Source organism: Melanotaenia boesemani, chromosome 11 (assembly GCF_017639745.1).
Source record: "Melanotaenia boesemani isolate fMelBoe1 chromosome 11, fMelBoe1.pri, whole genome shotgun sequence".
In the NCBI taxonomy this organism is placed as follows: Eukaryota; Metazoa; Chordata; class Actinopteri; order Atheriniformes; family Melanotaeniidae; genus Melanotaenia; species Melanotaenia boesemani.
The window spans coordinates 10,354,274-10,372,213 of NC_055692.1; the positions used below are offsets into that span (position 1 = coordinate 10,354,274).

The 17,940-nt window shown below is 36.5% G+C and overlaps 1 protein-coding gene across 1 annotated transcript; it reads right to left on the reverse strand.

The window, feature by feature from the left end:
- Window positions 1-320: 320 nt before the first annotated feature.
- LOC121649505 (protein turtle homolog B) lies at window positions 321-14,158 on the reverse strand. Its single transcript, XM_042000376.1, has 19 exons — window positions 14,078-14,158; window positions 11,015-11,172; window positions 10,726-10,877; window positions 9,847-10,000; window positions 9,457-9,649; window positions 9,047-9,141; window positions 8,738-8,924; window positions 8,483-8,580; window positions 7,263-7,416; window positions 7,071-7,189; window positions 6,639-6,806; window positions 6,335-6,448; window positions 5,966-6,018; window positions 5,560-5,665; window positions 3,074-4,133; window positions 2,826-2,980; window positions 2,397-2,460; window positions 2,109-2,301; window positions 321-1,535 (listed from the first exon to the last, which is right to left on the reverse strand). The coding sequence occupies exons 2-19, from the start codon at window positions 11,157-11,159 to the stop codon at window positions 1,035-1,037; spliced, it is 3,711 nt and encodes a 1,236-aa protein (XP_041856310.1). The 5' UTR covers window positions 11,160-11,172; window positions 14,078-14,158; the 3' UTR covers window positions 321-1,034.
- Between the last annotated feature and the right edge of the window lie 3,782 nt (window positions 14,159-17,940).

Genomic DNA, 17,940 nt, shown 5'->3' on the forward strand with positions numbered 1-17,940 from the left:
TGTGTTTGAATCTCAACAACTTCTGAGTTAGAGCTCTAAATGAATTACTCCTTTCTCATCCAACAAAGTTAAAGGCTAACAAGCTTCTGAAGATCCACATACAAAATTTGACTCAACCTATCAAAACATAACACAAACTGGAACTTTGCTGGCTGTAAAGTGCAAAAGCTTCATGGCTGCTGTTTTTTTTTTATTTTTTATTATTATTTTTAGGCTATAATCACTTTCATTACTTAGTAAGTAATTAAATAGTTTGTGTTTTTTCAACAACAGTTTCTTACGCCTTTCCTGAAATGGGAAAAGGTCAGTCAGTTTATGTCCTGATGAATGCCACACAATGTGATGATTAAATGTGTCTTTGTTTTCATATCACAGCTGTTAATGCCAGCTTAAAAATAAAACAGCTTAAAAACTACAAAAAAAAAGGAGAAAGCTATTAAAAAACTATTGGTACTGGGTTGATAAATTTATCACTGCATTTATCAAATGACATAAATTTACAATGCCCGGTTTAAGTTGCTCCACTAATAAAAATAGTATTTTTATCATGCACTTCCATTTTTTATCATTAAATTGTCATGCTGTTTGACCATTAACATTTTTAAAAAAATAGACATGAGCCTAAAGATGATGTCTTTTTTCTTGATGAACTGCACCATAATGACATGAACCACTGATAATTTTGACAAAAAATATGCTGTTGACATTTGAAGCTAGATAATATTTAATTGTAGTAGGAATGTTTACCTATGTAGTTTTAAAGACAAGTTGAAACTTGTTTGCATGCATTGTAGATGCCATATTTAAACAAAGCACTAAACCCTCATGAGAGTATACAAGTGTTGCACCTGATTATACAGGGATATTCATGTGTATGCTTAAATTCAATAAAACCTTTTGTCAATTTACGCATCAGTCTATCAGCAAATAATTACATGAACATGCTGTACATACATATAAAATAGTTAATTAGAGGGGAAAAAAATAATTTAATCTATTTGTTAACATTTCTGTTTAGGATGCACTTACTGTAGCTATTTACTGTGATGAATCCTTGCAGTTGATTGGCCATCACTGTCCTGGCTGTTGACCAGTGAAGGACTAAACAGAGGTGCAGTCACTGCAGTTGAATTTGAGACTGAGTTAATATGAGTGCTGGTGTCAATCGCAATGGAAGTAGAGACTTCTGGGAAAACCTGGACATCAACAGCCACTGTTGTGAGGCCCAGAGAGATGTGGTGAGAAAGCAGCAGGGGAGGGTTGCCATGTGAGATGCTGAGGCTGTGGTGGATGGGTGCTATACGTGGCTCAGTACTTTGTAAGGTTAAAGATGAGCGCAGAGTCTCCTCACGCCTGGATGGTGGGAGTGGGGAAGGAGAAGGGGAAGGGGAAGGTAAAAATGATGGTGGAGGCAGAGCATCCTGGCATGGGCTTTGGTTGTCTCCTAGGTTACTGGTCCAGTCCTCACCACACTGCAGCTGGATGCTGGGTTGGGAAACACTGCTGCTCTTCTCTTCCTTTAGGTAGGGGTCAATCTTGCACAAGAACACATAATTTATGATCAAGGTTGCTTATTAAAAGGGGTTAATTAAATCTGTAAAATGATAATTACATCATGAGGTTTTCTTGAAATCAATAAGTTCGTCTATACATCAGTCAGGATATTAAAACTGTTTACAACAAAATCACAGATACACTTAAATAATGTATTATCAAAATATATTACTAACTTAAATAACACAAATATTTGAAATTTAAGGATTACTTTTTTCCATCCCTGACAAAGGGATGCAATACTCAAGAAATTAAATGCATTCATCAGACTATCCATCCATCCATCCATCCATCCATCCATCCATCCATCCATCCATCCATCCATCCATCCGTCCATCCATCCATCCATCCATCCATCCATCCATCCATCCATCCATCCATCCATCAGTCCATCCATCCATCCATCCATCCATACATACATACATACATACATAGACGTCTACATACATTAATCCATTCATTAAACTAAATAATTAATATTTAATATTCCAAATACAGCTGTGAAATAATTACCTACTTTACCACAAAAATACTGCATGTCTGTGTTTTCACACCTTTGTGTCAACAATAGGCTCAGGGTAAGTCTCCACAGTGACTGAGTGGTTGTCCAGCATGACATCTTGAAGATCCTCAAATGCGGGCTCCATCTCTACCGTGACCAGGCTGGGTCCAGGAGGTCGGGCTCGAGTGTCAGATGTGTTGGGGCTTTGCTCAATCACTGCCACACAATCATCGTCCTCAAAAGCTCTGTGCAAGACACAAAAAATTATGTTTTAAATGCAAAAAAGTCAGTTGCAAGACCTTGTCTAATGTTGTTTTACACTGTGTGGTTTTGTGTGCACCTATTCGTGCGTCCTGCAGTTCTACGTTCGGCATGTCGAATTGGGACTCCAAGATTCCTTTGAGCTGTAAAGGACATGTTATTTTATCCTTGAATATGTTTATTTATTTCACAAAAGAGTTACATGAGCAGAATGAGTGCATATTTTTTATTGAGTTAATAGAGCTTGGCATAAACTATTCATATTTAAAATAAATTTTAGCTAAATTTTACAAAATTAAATCAGGCAAAAAGGAGGATGCCAAATTTCAATATTTTACATTAAACATTAGATTAATCATTTTTCTGAAGCTCATTAAATATCATGTTTTGCCTTGTTTGTTTGGACTTACACTCAAAAACATGTCATGAAACCCTAATGTGAAAAATTGCAGAGGCACAAGAAGTATTTGGATTTTCAGGTTTTCAGCAAGCTGAGAGCTTTCCTGACCTGCCCGGCTCGTTGGTGCTGGTTCATTCTTCTGGACCACCGAATAGAAGGTAACAGTGATGAAGATGAAGGCCAGAGACACACCCACTCCCACCACGATGGGGATGTCATGCTTCTCCAGCACAGGCAGCCATGACCGTGACTCCTGTGTCAGTCTGGATCACACATGACAAACAAATACAGCTTCTTGCACACACAGCACAAACTCTCCATGACCATAAACATTCCCATCTTTTTATTTTACGTACTTGGGATCACTGCTTGTCATAGGTGACTGGGATGTGTTCCTCTTCAGCCAGTCTGTGAACTTTGTATTGTTCAATGGTATCCCTGCCTGTGTAGCATTTACTTGACCAGAACGGTTGACTGGATGGAGGGCCGTAGGATCCAACACCGAGGCGCCATGATCAAGGGGAAGGATAGTTGAAGATGAAAGCTGTGGAGATGGTCCATCTTTTGAAGTTGTTGTTGCTGAAAGCTGACTGTGAACTTGGGAAGGTTGAAGCTTGCTGACTAAAGAAAGTGGGGGCTCTGAGGACAAGTAAGTTGTTGAAAGCTCAAGATGAAACTTTGGTAAAAACCTTAATGTAAAGGGCTGGTGAGGAAGAGATGTTTGTGAGAGTGAAGACTGGAAATCAGTTTTCTTGGTGTGAGAAATCTTCAAGGATGGTTCACGGTGGGAAAAGGGTCTATTTGTTACCAGTTGATGAAAGTAACTTTTGGATAGATATGATTCAGTTGGGGAAGTGGCTGTGAAGTTGACCAAACCTGCTTGTCTCATTTTAATTTGTTTAACAGGGCTTGGGGTTGGTATTGGTGTGTATGAATCTAACTTGAGGAATCCAAATGGTCCTACTGGGAGCTTTGATGGTGGCTGGATCTTGATCATCTCTGTAATTTGTCTCTCCTTAGACTCTAAAAACAATTTCTCACTAACTTGATGCTGAAATTGCTCACCTAATAATGTTGATGTTTTGCTTTCAGTGAGTAGATATTCAAGGGTTATGTGCACAGCGTCTCTGGTGACCACTGATGTTGGGCTGAGTGTTACTACAGGTTGAGTTTTAGAAATAAATAGTGGCTCTTTTGTCATTGGTCGCTGGGTGTAGAGATCTACTGACTGGAAGTTTGGATGAGGAGGAGGTGGCAGTATGGGGGGCTGCATCTGAGTGACTAGGAGTTGGGTTGGATTAGTTGTTTGCTGATTGATTTGGTGCTGTAAAACACTGGGTGTCCTTGATGCTGTCTTTAACACAGATTTCTTTAAAATAAATGTTGGAGATGTGGGTGCATTGTTGGAACTGGACCCTGCAAAGGATGAATGAAAATAACATTCTTTTAATATATTAGACATAATTAAACTCCATTATTCAAAGTAAAAAAATTTTCATAACTTGGGTTTCACCAGTTTAGCTCAGTTCTGTTGGTGAGCATTGTTCAAAAGAAGAAGCAGCTTAAATTTTATGCATGGGCTGTTTTCCAACCACTGTTGCACAGATAGTATATGATTCATCAGACCAAAGCTTACAATCTTAATTTAGGCATAGTCTTAATATGTAACAGTATTTATTATAACACTAACTAAATATGATTTCTAACAGAAATACAGCAGCTAAGAAAGGCCATCTCTGATGCTTTCTTTTAAATGTAAGCTTTAAAAGAAAAAAAAATTGATCAGGAGTAATTATAGAAAATTTAAAAGACATTATACCTGTTTTCAGCTTATCATATTACTGCTGGAGTGACTCTAGGGTTATGTAAGTAAAGCCAAAAAAAAAAAAGTTTACTAAATATATTATAAATTAATTTAAATATTCTATAATTTTGTTTGTGCCAGCTGCCATTACTGCAGCTTCATGGCAAAGTTTACAGAATAGTTTATAAAATCTTTTGGCATTCTAACATAGAAATCTGCTTGAGAAAATGACTTGATTGAAGCAGATGAGATAACAAAAAGGATTTACATTGCTTAGTTATTTACATGTACCAGCTTAGCCATTCAAGAGTCTGATTGATGAAATTCATCTTTATTTGCAGAACTGACATCAAACCGCTTAAATATCAAACAACCTGGCCTGAATATTTCTCTCATTGCTGTTTTTTTTTATTGGCACAATGCTGCCACCATGAGGTCAAATTAGAAATTATAATTTCACTCATTTTCATCCAGCATTGAGATAAAGATGTTACAGTAAACGCATACAGTACTAGAATACAGCAGCATCACAAGAGAAGCAGTTTGTAGATAATTATCAGGTTACTACGAGCCCATTATGTTGCCAAATTAACTTTTATTAATTTTTTAAACTAAATTAAAAAGTAAATTATTAATTTTTGCATCATAAATGTAAAATGTTGCAAATAACCTGCAACTGCATATAAGACAGTGCCAAGTGAATATGGTACGAGACTGACTTTGGATAAACACTTACCAATGAAGTAAATGCAACCATAGAAACTATTTATATTTATCAGCTGTGGTAATTCTGTTTTCCATGGTTACAATTTTTAAAATTCTTTTAAAAAAGGGACATTTTGGTATTTGCTCACCAAGACAGAAGTTGTGTTAGCAAATTTACTTGACAGCGTTAGTAATTTTTCTACTGCCTAGATGTCTTAAACTGTGTCAATTTAACTGCTTTGACCTTCTCTCTACAGTTTGTAGCATCCTATTTTAATCTGTAACCTACATAACTAATATATGTAGAAACAAATTTAATTTCTGTGCAAATACCCTTATGCTGTGCCTGCTCATGTGGACAATGTGTTGTCTTCAGCTTCTGCTCACTCATCGAGGCTCCCAACTGGGAAACAGGCCGAGCATTGCTGACATTAGTGCTCTATGAAATATCAAAACAAAAAAAGGTATTTTCACACCGTGGACATTTTTCACCAACAGAAATTACATAAACCACAAAAAAGTATTAAAACATAGGCTACAACTACAAGCTCAAAGATGTTACCCACCACTGTCATCACGTATAAAGTCTTTAAGAATACACATTAATGATACTAATTCACAGCTTTTGGACTGAAACAACACATGAAAAACTGCATAAACAGTCCACACAATGACTTTAGGAGCGAAACAGCTTCATCACACAAGCCATCACAGAGGTTTTCACAACATCATTACTCACAGCAGACAAAACCTCGCTTGTCTGCTCACTTCTATCAGCTGGATGATCTTCAGCTTAGGACAAAGAACAGCATGAAGAAGAATCAGCAAGAAGAAGAAACTCATGCAGGTAGGATCAAAAATATGTTGTACAATAGATATCAATGAATACAATATTCAATACACCATAGAAATAAAAACACTTGCCTGATCTACAGAATTCAACATGGATAGCACAAATAGTAGCTTACCAAATGTAGTTTTAATTTAAAGACTTCTCACTTACTGCACTTAAGAAGAAGGGAATTGAGTACTGTGTTGTATAAGTAAGGTTTTTGTGATATATTTTCCACTTTGCCATCAGAGAAATGAGGAGTTGTTGTCAACATACCTGTGACAATGAGGACTGTGCTCCTTTGATGTCGACCTGCTCTATTCTCAGCAGTACAGTAATACTCCCCAGCATCAGAGTACTCCACAGTGGAAATATGCAGAGCTCCATCTTCTACACAAGTCATAGAATAATAATAATTATACTTTATTTATTTGTGTAGCACTTTCCAACAACCCACAGGTGACCAAAGTGCTTTACAAAAGATAAAACATCATTGAGTCATCATTAATAATTATGCAGAGAAGGTAAGTTCACATCTTTAAGAACCATTAAGATTTTCATGTGTGTTTCTGCTTATTACCATCGACATGTTTTTCTTCAGTGGAACTGATGGGGGTCTGCATCCCTGCTCTGGTCCTGCTCCAGCTGTAGGTGATTGGTAAAATCCCCACGGCGCCACAGGGCAGAACCACTGAAGCTCTGATCTTGCAACTCATCTGACCAATGTAGGTAATTATTATGGGACTTACTGGGAAGAAGAAAGAGGATAATCAAAAGTAAAAGGCTTAAGGGTTAAGTAAAGAAAAGTCTGTTTCTGTCCGATAATAACAGCACACATCCTGCACTTGAAATAGATCTAAAAATGTACTACCAGCAACATTTTTTAAGAGTATTTTGTCTTTTCTTACTATATACCACACGTTGGTTGGCCTTGTTCCTGTTTTAAATGTGCTTTATAAATGACTTGGTATGGTATGGCATCAGTTTGCAGTTATGTTGGTGTAAGCATTACCAGCGACTCTCAGCAGTGCTGTATTGTGGGTTTTTCCCAGTGCGTTGGAGGCCTCACACACGTACACAGCTTCATCATAGCTCCTGGCTGACTGGATTTGAAGAGTTGCATTTCTCTGACTAAATGAGAAAAATTTCAATATTCACATGATAGTTGCACCATTTTATGCAAAGCCACAATACAGCCACTTACCCGTATGAAACTTTGCCTCCAGTCTGCTTAGAGTGGCCTCTCTTCACCCAGCTGATGGAGGGTAAAGGATGACCAGACACCTCACACTGCAGCACTGCTCGAGCACCAAGAGGCACCGTCAGGACTGTGGGCCACAGTTTCACTGAGGGAGGAGCTGCAAGGAAAATAAAAACTGTAATGATTTAAGCTCTTTATGTACACATGTATGAGGAAACAGACTGAGGGGCAGATTTACTATTGTTTTGCATTTAAAAAAAACTGCTGTTGATATTTACCAATGATATTTATTAATAAGGAACAGCTGTAATTAAGAGCCTGAAAGACTTGGACCTTGGTAAAAAGCCCTTTGTATTTACAGGAGTTTCCTTTTCATTTTGCACTAAATTTTTGGTAGGCTGTGACTTTGCCACTAAAAGAAAGCATGTCTTAACTTTTGTACTTGTGTAAAGGAAGTGTGTGTAAAGAAAGATTTTTCTATTCAGCTTAATTTATTTGTAATGCTAGAAGAATTTTACACAAAAAAGATGGCCAAGCCATTTTACTCTCAGATTACAGGAGGAAATGTAAAATAGCCAGGGATTCCTAACTCATACAATGCTGCATCAAAGCTTTTCTCTGTGTCCCTTGGTGTTTTTTTTTTTTTTTTTTTGTTAAATCCACATTTTTCCATGGTCCAAGAGTGTAGCAGAATGACATTCAGAATAAATGGAGAAGACGCAGAGATGCACCACAATTTCAAATCTACACTCCCTCATTTTCTGGAATAATAGTGAGATATCGTTCTATTATTATTATTATTACTATTATTATTATTATTATTTGGTTATGTTATGCTTCGAAGAGTTTTCTTATGTGTGCTATCCAAATCTGAACCTAAAAAGCCAATAAAATACACTTTATTAATCAAAGTAGACCCTATAGCTAGTCTTATTTTTATCTCAGCAATTGAGCACATATAAAAAAATTTAACTGATCATGTAATCAGGTTCATGCTTATACATTATATTTTGTAGCAACAAGAACATGTTGGTTGCTTTTTAATTTTACTATTCTTAATAGACTGCAGTCGTAAATTAAAATGAGCTGATCGTACCTGTATCTGGAGATCAGTGCTGTTTTAAGCTGCAGAATTCAACACTCACGTGGGTGCTGTTTTTGCTTTGTTCAGTAAATCCAGGCCTGACCAACACTGTTCAGTAGCTTTAGTGGTAATCTCATACCCAGCACACTCAATGTTGCTCTTTTAGAGGTGATGAATCTTTGGAGGTGGATGTTTGAAGCCCTGCAGAAGTAACTGCCGCTATCATGTTCCTGGATGCTACAAGGAAAAATAGGAAACAAAACAAAAAGGACTAAACACTTTTAGTTGATGAAGACCTGTAATATAACAGCTGTTAACTATTAATTTATGCTTGCTTCTCATATTTTCTTCTGAACTTTTTTTTCTTTCTCAACATATATACATAAAATGACACCTGTGGAAGAAGAGGTCTCCACTGGGCAGCACAGTTATGTGGGGAGAGGGAGTAAGAAGCTGATTGTTTTTGAACCAGGAAACCTGGGCTTCTGGCCGGCTGTGTGGAGCCCTGCAGGTGACTGAAACATTTTCTCCTCTCTTTACCATCAGGTCTGTGGGCTGCTGCGCAAAACTCCAATCCATCTCTGAAACACAACATTTAAGCAGTCAAACAGTCTGTATTCTGTAATTGGTGACAGTTTAAACAACATGAAAACATAATGAATTTTGCTTTATGTAAACTGTTCTAGATACTGGCACACAGTACCAGCTGGAAGTAGGAAAGCTGGCTGTGACTTGATAGTCTCCTTTATGTTTGATGCTTCGCAGTGATACCAGCCTTCATCTTCCTTGGATACATTTCTGTTTGAAACAAACATGTCAAACAGGAGCAATAAATCAGTTTAAAAACATCAGCTTTTTTTTTTTCGGAACTGTAACCTGTAGATAATCAACTGGTTAAAAAATACATTGCTTTATTCCTCTTTAAGTGGCCACAGTTTTCTCCCTTTTTTATTTTTAACTCTCTTCCTCCACCTGTGTATCCAGCTGTAGGACCCAGTACATAAGTGCTTTAGTTATACAACAGTTTTACACGGTAATTGTGAATTGTAACAATAAACTCTTAGCTGGTTTATTAAGACAAAATAATTCCTGCTTTTTGTTGCAGTGTCTCACCTGAATGTGAGCAGCTGTCCATTGTTCTGGACACTAAACGAGCCTGAGCAGTTCAGCAGAAGGCACCCGTCTTTGAACCAGTGCACCATGGGAACAGGGAAGCCACGAACAGTGCATTGCATGGAGACCTTTGTTTCCATAGCAACAGTGATGTTTTCAGGGCCCTGTGTGATCTGCAGCTTCATGGGAACCCCTGCATGTCAGACAGAAAATATGAACGCCACTGCAAAGGAACTTATGCCGTCATGTTGCACAGAAGTAGACTTTAAATGTCTTCTCTTAAACAAGTTTCTTTTTTTTTAGTTTACACAAGACTAATTATTCAGTCATTATTTTAGATACATAGGAACATTTTCAAAAGTGTAGCTGTTAAAAAGAACATATGGTCACCTTGCACAGTTAGTTTTGCTGGTTTACTCTTCTTGATGGTGTTCAGCAAATAGTTGCGTGTGACACAAATGTATATTCCATCATCCTCTAATGTAACATTGGAAAGATGCAGAGTGCCTGACATTTTCTTTTGTTGACCGCCTCCATACTCCCCCTGAACAAGAAAACATTATTAGAAGAATGTAATCATACAACTGAATCTTGGTGTTTCCAAGACAGCATATTAGCTAGTGGTTCATAAAGTGTGTGAGTGCAAGATGCTGTTTGTTGCTTCCGGTCTAATCAGACATTTTGACTGAGTGGGAAAACACAAAAACAAAAATAAAGTATGTAAATATACAAACAAAGAGAGAGATAAAATTAAAGTAATTTAAAAAAAAAATAAATAATTTTGGATATTTCAGCCAAAGAAATCTGTTGAGTTTGTTTCCAGCGTCATTCTGTTCCATCCTAACACTACAGGTTTATTTATTTATTTAGTTAGTTAGTTAGTTAGTTAGTTAGTTAGTTAGTTAGTTATAACCAAGTTCTGTTTTGATTTAGTGCATTTAAAGAGGAGATTTTATAAAGTAGAGCATTTGCTAAAGCTGCAGTAGAAATTTAAACTATATGTTTTTTCTTGAAGTGCTGTTGAAATAAATATAGTCTAATTCTCCTGTAAGTGAGGGGATCATGCATAGAAATAATAAATATCCCTCAGATAAGATTTTTTTTCACTTAATTGTGTTTTGTTGACTCTGAAACAGACTAATCTTGTGACTGTTCAGAAAACATTTGATTTGCAGATACAGAATGAGCAAATAGATGCAGGTGAGAGACACTTTATTTGTTGTTTCACATTTTTTGCATGTTTATCTTTTGTTTTTCAGCATGGCTTACCTGAAACTGTCTCCCTCTTGTTACCACCCGTCCATCTTTGAGCCAAGTGATGCTTGCAGGAGGTGAACTTTCTCCTGATACACACTGGAAGAAAACTGCCTGCCCTTCTTTGACTGTCTGGTCTTGAGGATTGAAAAAAACATCCTCCAATCCTAGAATCCAAATTAAATTAAAAATGTCAATATATAGATTTTATGTAAATATTTAAAATTTTCTGCACATTACAAATAATAAATAAACTCCAACCAACCTCCATATCGCCTTGGTGAAGGTAACAAAATGGACTCACCCAGTTGAGATGCGACTGACTGGCTGGACAGAATGAATAACCAGAGGATGGAAGTCATTAGCGGGAGCAAACAGGTGTAGATACACACTTGCATCCTACTGCAGAGCCTCCTGGTAAGAACAAAGAAACCAGCATGCAGCTCCATCCATGATGTCAGCCTGGAAAGTGCAAATGTTTTACTTTACAAAAATTATTTTCATGCACGTGGATGCTTTCTGACCAATGCATTCTGTTGCTCATAATCTCACAAATAACATGTTAAATATTAACATGAAAACATCCAAATGAAATTTAGAAAAATTTTAAAAAGCAACAAAACCCAAAGCACATTTCAACCTGTCCAGTGCGCTGATCCATTTTTAATCAGTTTTGAGTAAATATATTCAGCAGATGAATTTAACATCACTCCCTCCCCACCTCTCGTTCCCTATGCGCCCTCCCCTCCCTTTTCCCTTTGCTTCATTCCTATTTTGGATGTGAGTCTGTGGCACCACAGCAAGCTCATCTTTGTCCTCTTTAGTCCCTTGAATGGGCACAGCCACTTTATAGAGCTCACACTGTGGTCCTCCACTCAATGAAAGTGACATGAAAAGAGGCTGCGGAGCTTTGTACTGTGAAGATCAGTTATTGGTCCCTGCAAGGACAGCTACCCGTCTGATCATATAGGCTTTCATGATCCTCAGTATGGCCATGTAAGGGCCGGTCCTTTATCGTTTCAGTGTCATGCTCAATTTTGCTTTTGCACTGCTAAAATTGTGCAGCCAAACCAGCAAACAAAAAATTGCTTTGTCTGTAAGGTGCTCACTTATGAATATTGGGGTAACATTGACAAGGCCAACAATGCAAATGATGCACAGACTGAAAGTGTTCAGACTTGTTAAAGAAACTACTGCTTATACCTAAACAAGTTGTAGTTATGCACGTGTAGTACATGCAACACATAGGAAAGTACATGAAGAAAAACCAGGAAGGAAAAAAAACTATTATGTAGGAAATGTGAAGGTTTGCATGCAATGTTGCATATTGGAAATGGAGCAAAATCTCTCATTACCTGTTTGTGACTGTTGATGTCTGCTTTCTTTTGTTTTGCAAAAGTGTTGGTCAAAGAGGTCAAATTTGGAGTAGATTATAAGAAATGGAGATGGGACAGAATAGAAAAAGAGGTGTATGTTAAGTAGAAATTCAGTCATTCCCAGGCAACAACAAGTGAGTCTTGATTTCTGGTCTTGATGCACTACATCTGCTAAGATTCCTGCATATTGCAAACTACAGTTTCGTAATAAGAGGATGCACTTTGTGTAAGCTTTGAAGTTACAAACCCTCAAAAAGCTTGTAAGTGATTTTCATTGCCTGGGTGGAAGATCTGAAAGGCCTGGCCTGTTACCACTTTTCACCACTAGATGGCAGACATGTGAACTGCCTCAATGATCAGCCACCCCACCACCCCAAAGCCAAAAACCTAGGACAAATACTGATTGAAAATAAATAAATAAATAGTTAGATTTTTATTTTATTTTATTTTATTTTATTTTATTTATTTATTTATTTTTTACATTCACTGGAATTGGCTGACATCATAATGTCATAAAGCACTTGGCCCGTATGTATGGGACCACCATGTATCTCAACATTCACATTACTGAAATGGGACTTTTTTTCCTTTGTAACTAATGATGAAGAACTTATGTCTGTCGAATAGTTCAACAAAGGATCAAACAGTCGAGATACTGCAAAGAGAGTTTGTAAATTTATGAGTATACTGGAAGCATAAATACTTAACTAACAGTGAAACTTAAAAAAAAGGAGGGGGTGGGGGGGATCAACAGAGGAGGATAGCATCTCCAAGGCATATCAATCTTCAACCACTTGAAGGAGCAAATTAAAACAAACAATAAATAAAACAATTGAACAAACATGTAGAGGAATACAAACACAGTTGGAGAACACATAACCCATAGACTATTGTGCCATAATTCATGCCATAACATTCACAGTACCATTTTTTTAATACTGAAGTATGAAGTCTTTTATTTAACATCGTCATCATCATCATTTTTAGCTTCTGTAAAGAACAACATGTTTTATCAGTGATTACATACCTGAACCAGTATTTAAAAATAAATAAAATAAACAGCTCTTGTTACTTAACCCATCGATTTTAAGCTAAATGCATTTGTGAAGTGAAGATCAGTGGGCTCAGAAGGGCTAGTGGCTGCTTTTACATACAAAATGCTAAGAGCCCGTGGGTGTGTATTTGTTTGACTACCAAGGCTTACAAAAGACCATTTACACTATTTAGCATGCCATTAAGATGATTTTTAAGCCCACACATTCACTTGAATCATTTTTCTTTAGGTACTAAATTTAGACAATGAGGGAGATTTAATTGAAGGATCATCTTAATATGCAGTACAGACAGCTTTTATAAGGGTTGGCATACATATACAACAAAACTTAATGTTGAAGGTGAAACATTGTCAACTTCATGCAAATAAGATTGCAATAACCTGAACCACAAGCCAGGTTAATGTTATAATGTGTTTTTTAATTTTGCTCATGAGGTGCTTTTTCAGCTGAAATAAATCTTATATATATTTATACAATTCATGCATTTATCCTTTTAATATGCATTTTTTATTAAAAGTAACAGTACAAAATGGATTTATTTGTAGTTATTTATTTTATAGTTATATTCAATTAATAGGACAAAAGCAAGAATTGGAAAACATGATGTCCAAAGTCCAATTGTTTTTTTCATTGTGTAGCTTTTTGCTACTTAAAAATAAACATTTTAGCAACTTTAACTGCTGACATGCATTCAGCAAAGATTTGGTTGACAAGCAAATTGAACCAGTGTTGTTAAGCATTCTGCATGGGGCATTTGCATGTGCTTAAACATGAACAGTTGCATGATCTAAAATCCATGTAAAATTGTTTAAAAGCAAATGCAGCAAAAATGAATGCACCAAGAATCATAGTTGCTATCTTTAACAATTTATATTTACTGATTTTTTTTATCCATCTTTGAACCATTTAAAGAGTAGTAGAAACAGCTATACTTACTTTATGCATGTTTCTGTGTTGGTTTGCGATACAGTCCATTTGCTTTCATCAGTGTTTGCCCTATGTGCTCCCTTCACCTGATGCATCTGCTGAGTTTGCAGCTGCAATGGAACAAAAAGCAGCAGCACATGTACTGCACACTATCAAGAACCCTCCTCCACTCACACACACACACACACACACACACACGCACGCACGCACGCACTCACTGTGCTTCCTTGTTCAAAGCCAACAACTGTAATGGCCAATTATTTAGACAGTAGCAATAGTGCAAAATGCTCCACAAATAACAACTTGCTCACAAAACAGCAATTTACAGTGTGCAGCCAAGAGTCCGCTGACTGAATCCAGTCACGACCAAAGTAATAAGAACATTTGAAGCAGTAAGATTTTAAAAGCCTTTACATTTGGTGATAGTAACTTAAAATTTGTTCCTCATAATACATTTATTTCTTTGCACACATGCTAAAAACATTTGTTCACAAAGAGTTCCATGTATCCGTGTTGGTATAAAGACGACACCAAAGTCATATTTTGTTCTTTTTTTTTTTTTTTTGTTTTTTTTTTGTTTTTTTTTGTTTTGTTCCCCCCCCCCCCACACACACACACAAGCCTTTAGGAAACTGCCAGCAGGGATTTGCTTCCATTTAGTCACGTGTAGATGAAATTGGACGGTGTTCAATTGAATTTTCCACTTTCCATTTTTCCAAGGTGCTGCCCAGTCAAGTTCTCTTCCATCAAGCTTGCAAAAACAATGTTGAAACATTTACAACAAACTTTTAGATGCTCTGACAAATGAAATACAAATGATACAAGATAAAAGAAGCAAGCTTAAAAGCAAACGTAAAAAATCTGCTATTAAAAATTTCAGAAGTAGTTCTACAGCAAAATAGTGAATTAGAAAAATAATTGTTTTATAAGAACTAAAAACTTTTTATTAGAATAAATTGATGAAAAAGCTGGATGTTGTTACACATTATCACTATGTAAAAGTAAATAAGAAAGAAAGAAAGAAAGAAAGAAAGAAAGAAAGAAAGAAAGAAAGAAAGAAAGAAAGAAACTGAACCTATTTCATTGACCACCATGTGGATTATTTACATCTAATCAAAGTTTGGCTGCAGGAAAGTCAGAAAGAATTTAAATTCTGCTTTATTGTTGACATTTTAATGGAAATTGTACATTTTTGTATTCCTTTTCATGATTTCTTTAAAATTCATTCCTATTATTTTTATTACCCTGCACATCCTCCTCATGCATCATTACTTCACTGTTTTTTTCCCAAAGATATGCTGAAGCCTCTGTTGTGGCTAAGATGTGTTTGATGCTAATTAGCATTTTAACAGGCTGAGCTAAAATGATGAGCAAGCCAACATATTAGTGCTGTTACTTTCTCACAGAACTACTTACATGATTACATGGCCTCAGTTGTTATGTGACACTTTTATATTTACATGATGGCAAAGAAGACAATAAACTGTCTGTGGTTTCTGATTCACTTATTCACACGGGCATGGGTGCAGCCAATGCTACTACAGCCAGATGAAGTCCTTGCAAATGTAAATTGTTGGTCCATTCAGCATAATCAAATGGAAATTAAAGTACAAATGCACCGATTTATAATCTATGCAGAAAGGTTTTTTTTATTATTATTTTAACAAAAGAAGGCATAACAGGCAAATTTAACATGGATTCAGAACATCAAGCACATTTCCCAGAAGAGGTGTAGAGTCCCAGTTTGTCCAAACAATCTGTATGAGAGCAAAATTTAACAGAAAGATTTGTTGTTTTACAGGAAAACTATCTTGGTAGGGTAGTGGGTCACCATGCTGCCACCAGAACAGCGCCAGTCCACGTTGGCACTGTTTCCAAAAATCTCTGCAACTCCACTAGAGCAGGGGTGCCCAAGTCTGGTCTTTGAGATCTACCATCCTGCAACTTTTAGATGCAACCCTTCTCCAACACACCTGAATCAAATGACTGGCTCGTTACCAGGCCTCTGCAGAGCTGAATGACATGCAGATGACAGCGGATGGTAGATCTCGAGGACCGAACTTGGGCACCCCTGCTCTAGAGGGATGGACATTTTTCAATAGGAATTATTTCCTTTTGTGATTTAATGATAGAGTGTTGTCCATTGCATAAGAAATATCCTAAACACAGATGTACTGTATGCTGAATTTTGCTGGATTGTATTGATTTTGAAGACTGCAGTATGTAATACATGTGATCTTTTTTTATTCTTCTTAAACCATTCAGAGAAAATATCACCCTGAAAAGGACCGTCTGGGATCACAATCACAGGTGATCACTAAAATCAACCTGCAGTTAGTCTTGTCTTCAAGAAAATAAACACAAAAGCAGGAGAATCTAAACAGAAAATATTCCTTATAACATACAAGTGTGATCAATTTTCCAGGTTTTCCATTAAATTTAAAACAATTCTTCTGCTGATAATTTAATAGAATTAGTTACTATCTATCACAACATTTTAATAGACATATTACTTGAGTTGCAACTCTTGCCACTATGGCAATTTTTGCATCAAATTTATTCAATTATCATTCATCATTTATCATATAAAACCCAAAAGGAAATACACTAAGAATGCCAGGTTGGTTCATTATTAGCTGACATATAAACAGGACTGTATTCAGAAGTGAGGAAGCTTCTTAGATTTCTGTGAATTCAGAGGTTACATGACATGAAAAGAGGATTATATTGTTCTGTTACACACATCACACAAGCTTGGTTGTAAAGCTTTATTCAGATTACATTTTTAGCAGTACTATATATGTATCTAAAGGTTTGTCAGGTAATCTAAATTACTAAAATAACATCAGAAATAAAAACCTGAAAGCTAATAAAATCAACAATGAGATCAAATTGAAGGAATGGTGACAAAACCAAGGTCTTTAGTATTTTAAAAATGAATGTAAAAGTTTTAGCTGAAAGTTCTTGATTAAAATCAAGACATCACAACAAGAATCATAGAAACAAAAAATAAGAAAAGGAGGAAACCAGGAGAGATGCAATTGGGTTGTGCAGCACCATGGAGCTCAGTTAAACACAAGGCCTGTTCCAACATTTGATGTGTTTCAGCACTAATGCCTGAAAATCACAAGATATGCTGATGTTACAAGAGAAGCATTTTAAAACCAGATTCTTTTCATAAAAGTTCATTTTAAGATCTTACCATTTTGGGACCACTCCCTCCAAGCATGCACATATGCAGGATCATAGTCTCCCTCAGGAGCTGAGTTCAGAGTGAAACAAATTTCTGAGTATATACCTCATGAAAATGTAACAATTTATATTACGATAACTTTGTTCCTACCTTTGGAGTGCTCTGTCATAAGGTGTTTTAGGTCTCTAAGAGCTTGGGTGAGGTTCTCCAGTCGGTGCTGAAGGTGGAAGTTTTCTTCTTTCAGAGTGTGGATGGTGTCCTGCAGCTCATAGGCTGAGCTGTAGTGTGAAAGCAAACAAATCAACCACACCATTGTTGTGATTTTCAAAATGGAGAACATTGTTGTAACACCTGCCGACAAAATTTTAGCGTGTTGGTCAAACCGCTTCAGCTGGTTACAGTCCTGTTAGATTCCACTTCAGGTCCACAGTACTTTAAAGTCAGGTGGAAGTGTTAATGTAATTCAGCAACTGGCCTGGTTCTGTGTTATAATTGATTTGGTAATGGGTAACTAAATGTGGATGGCCCTCTGGCTAACTCTAAAGAATCAATTGTCCATTTTTGGTTCTCAAAGCCCAAATTAGCAAAAGAAACATGTTGCTCCTGATTAAATGACTCTTCATTCTAACTCACATGATATTTAAGGCACAGTAGATAATGTGGTATAGATTATAGATGC

Coding starts and splice junctions, on each gene's coding strand:
- LOC121649505 (XM_042000376.1), bottom strand. CDS start 11,159: ATGGAGCTGCATGCTGGTTTCTTTGTTCTTACCAGGAGGCTCTGCAGT. Junction 9,142..9,456: donor GGACAGCTGCTCACATTCAG/GTGAGACACTGC, acceptor TGTTTCAAACAG/AAATGTATCCAAGGAAGATG. Junction 6,807..7,070: donor AGCACTGCTGAGAGTCGCTG/GTAATGCTTACA, acceptor TCTTCTTCCCAG/TAAGTCCCATAATAATTACC.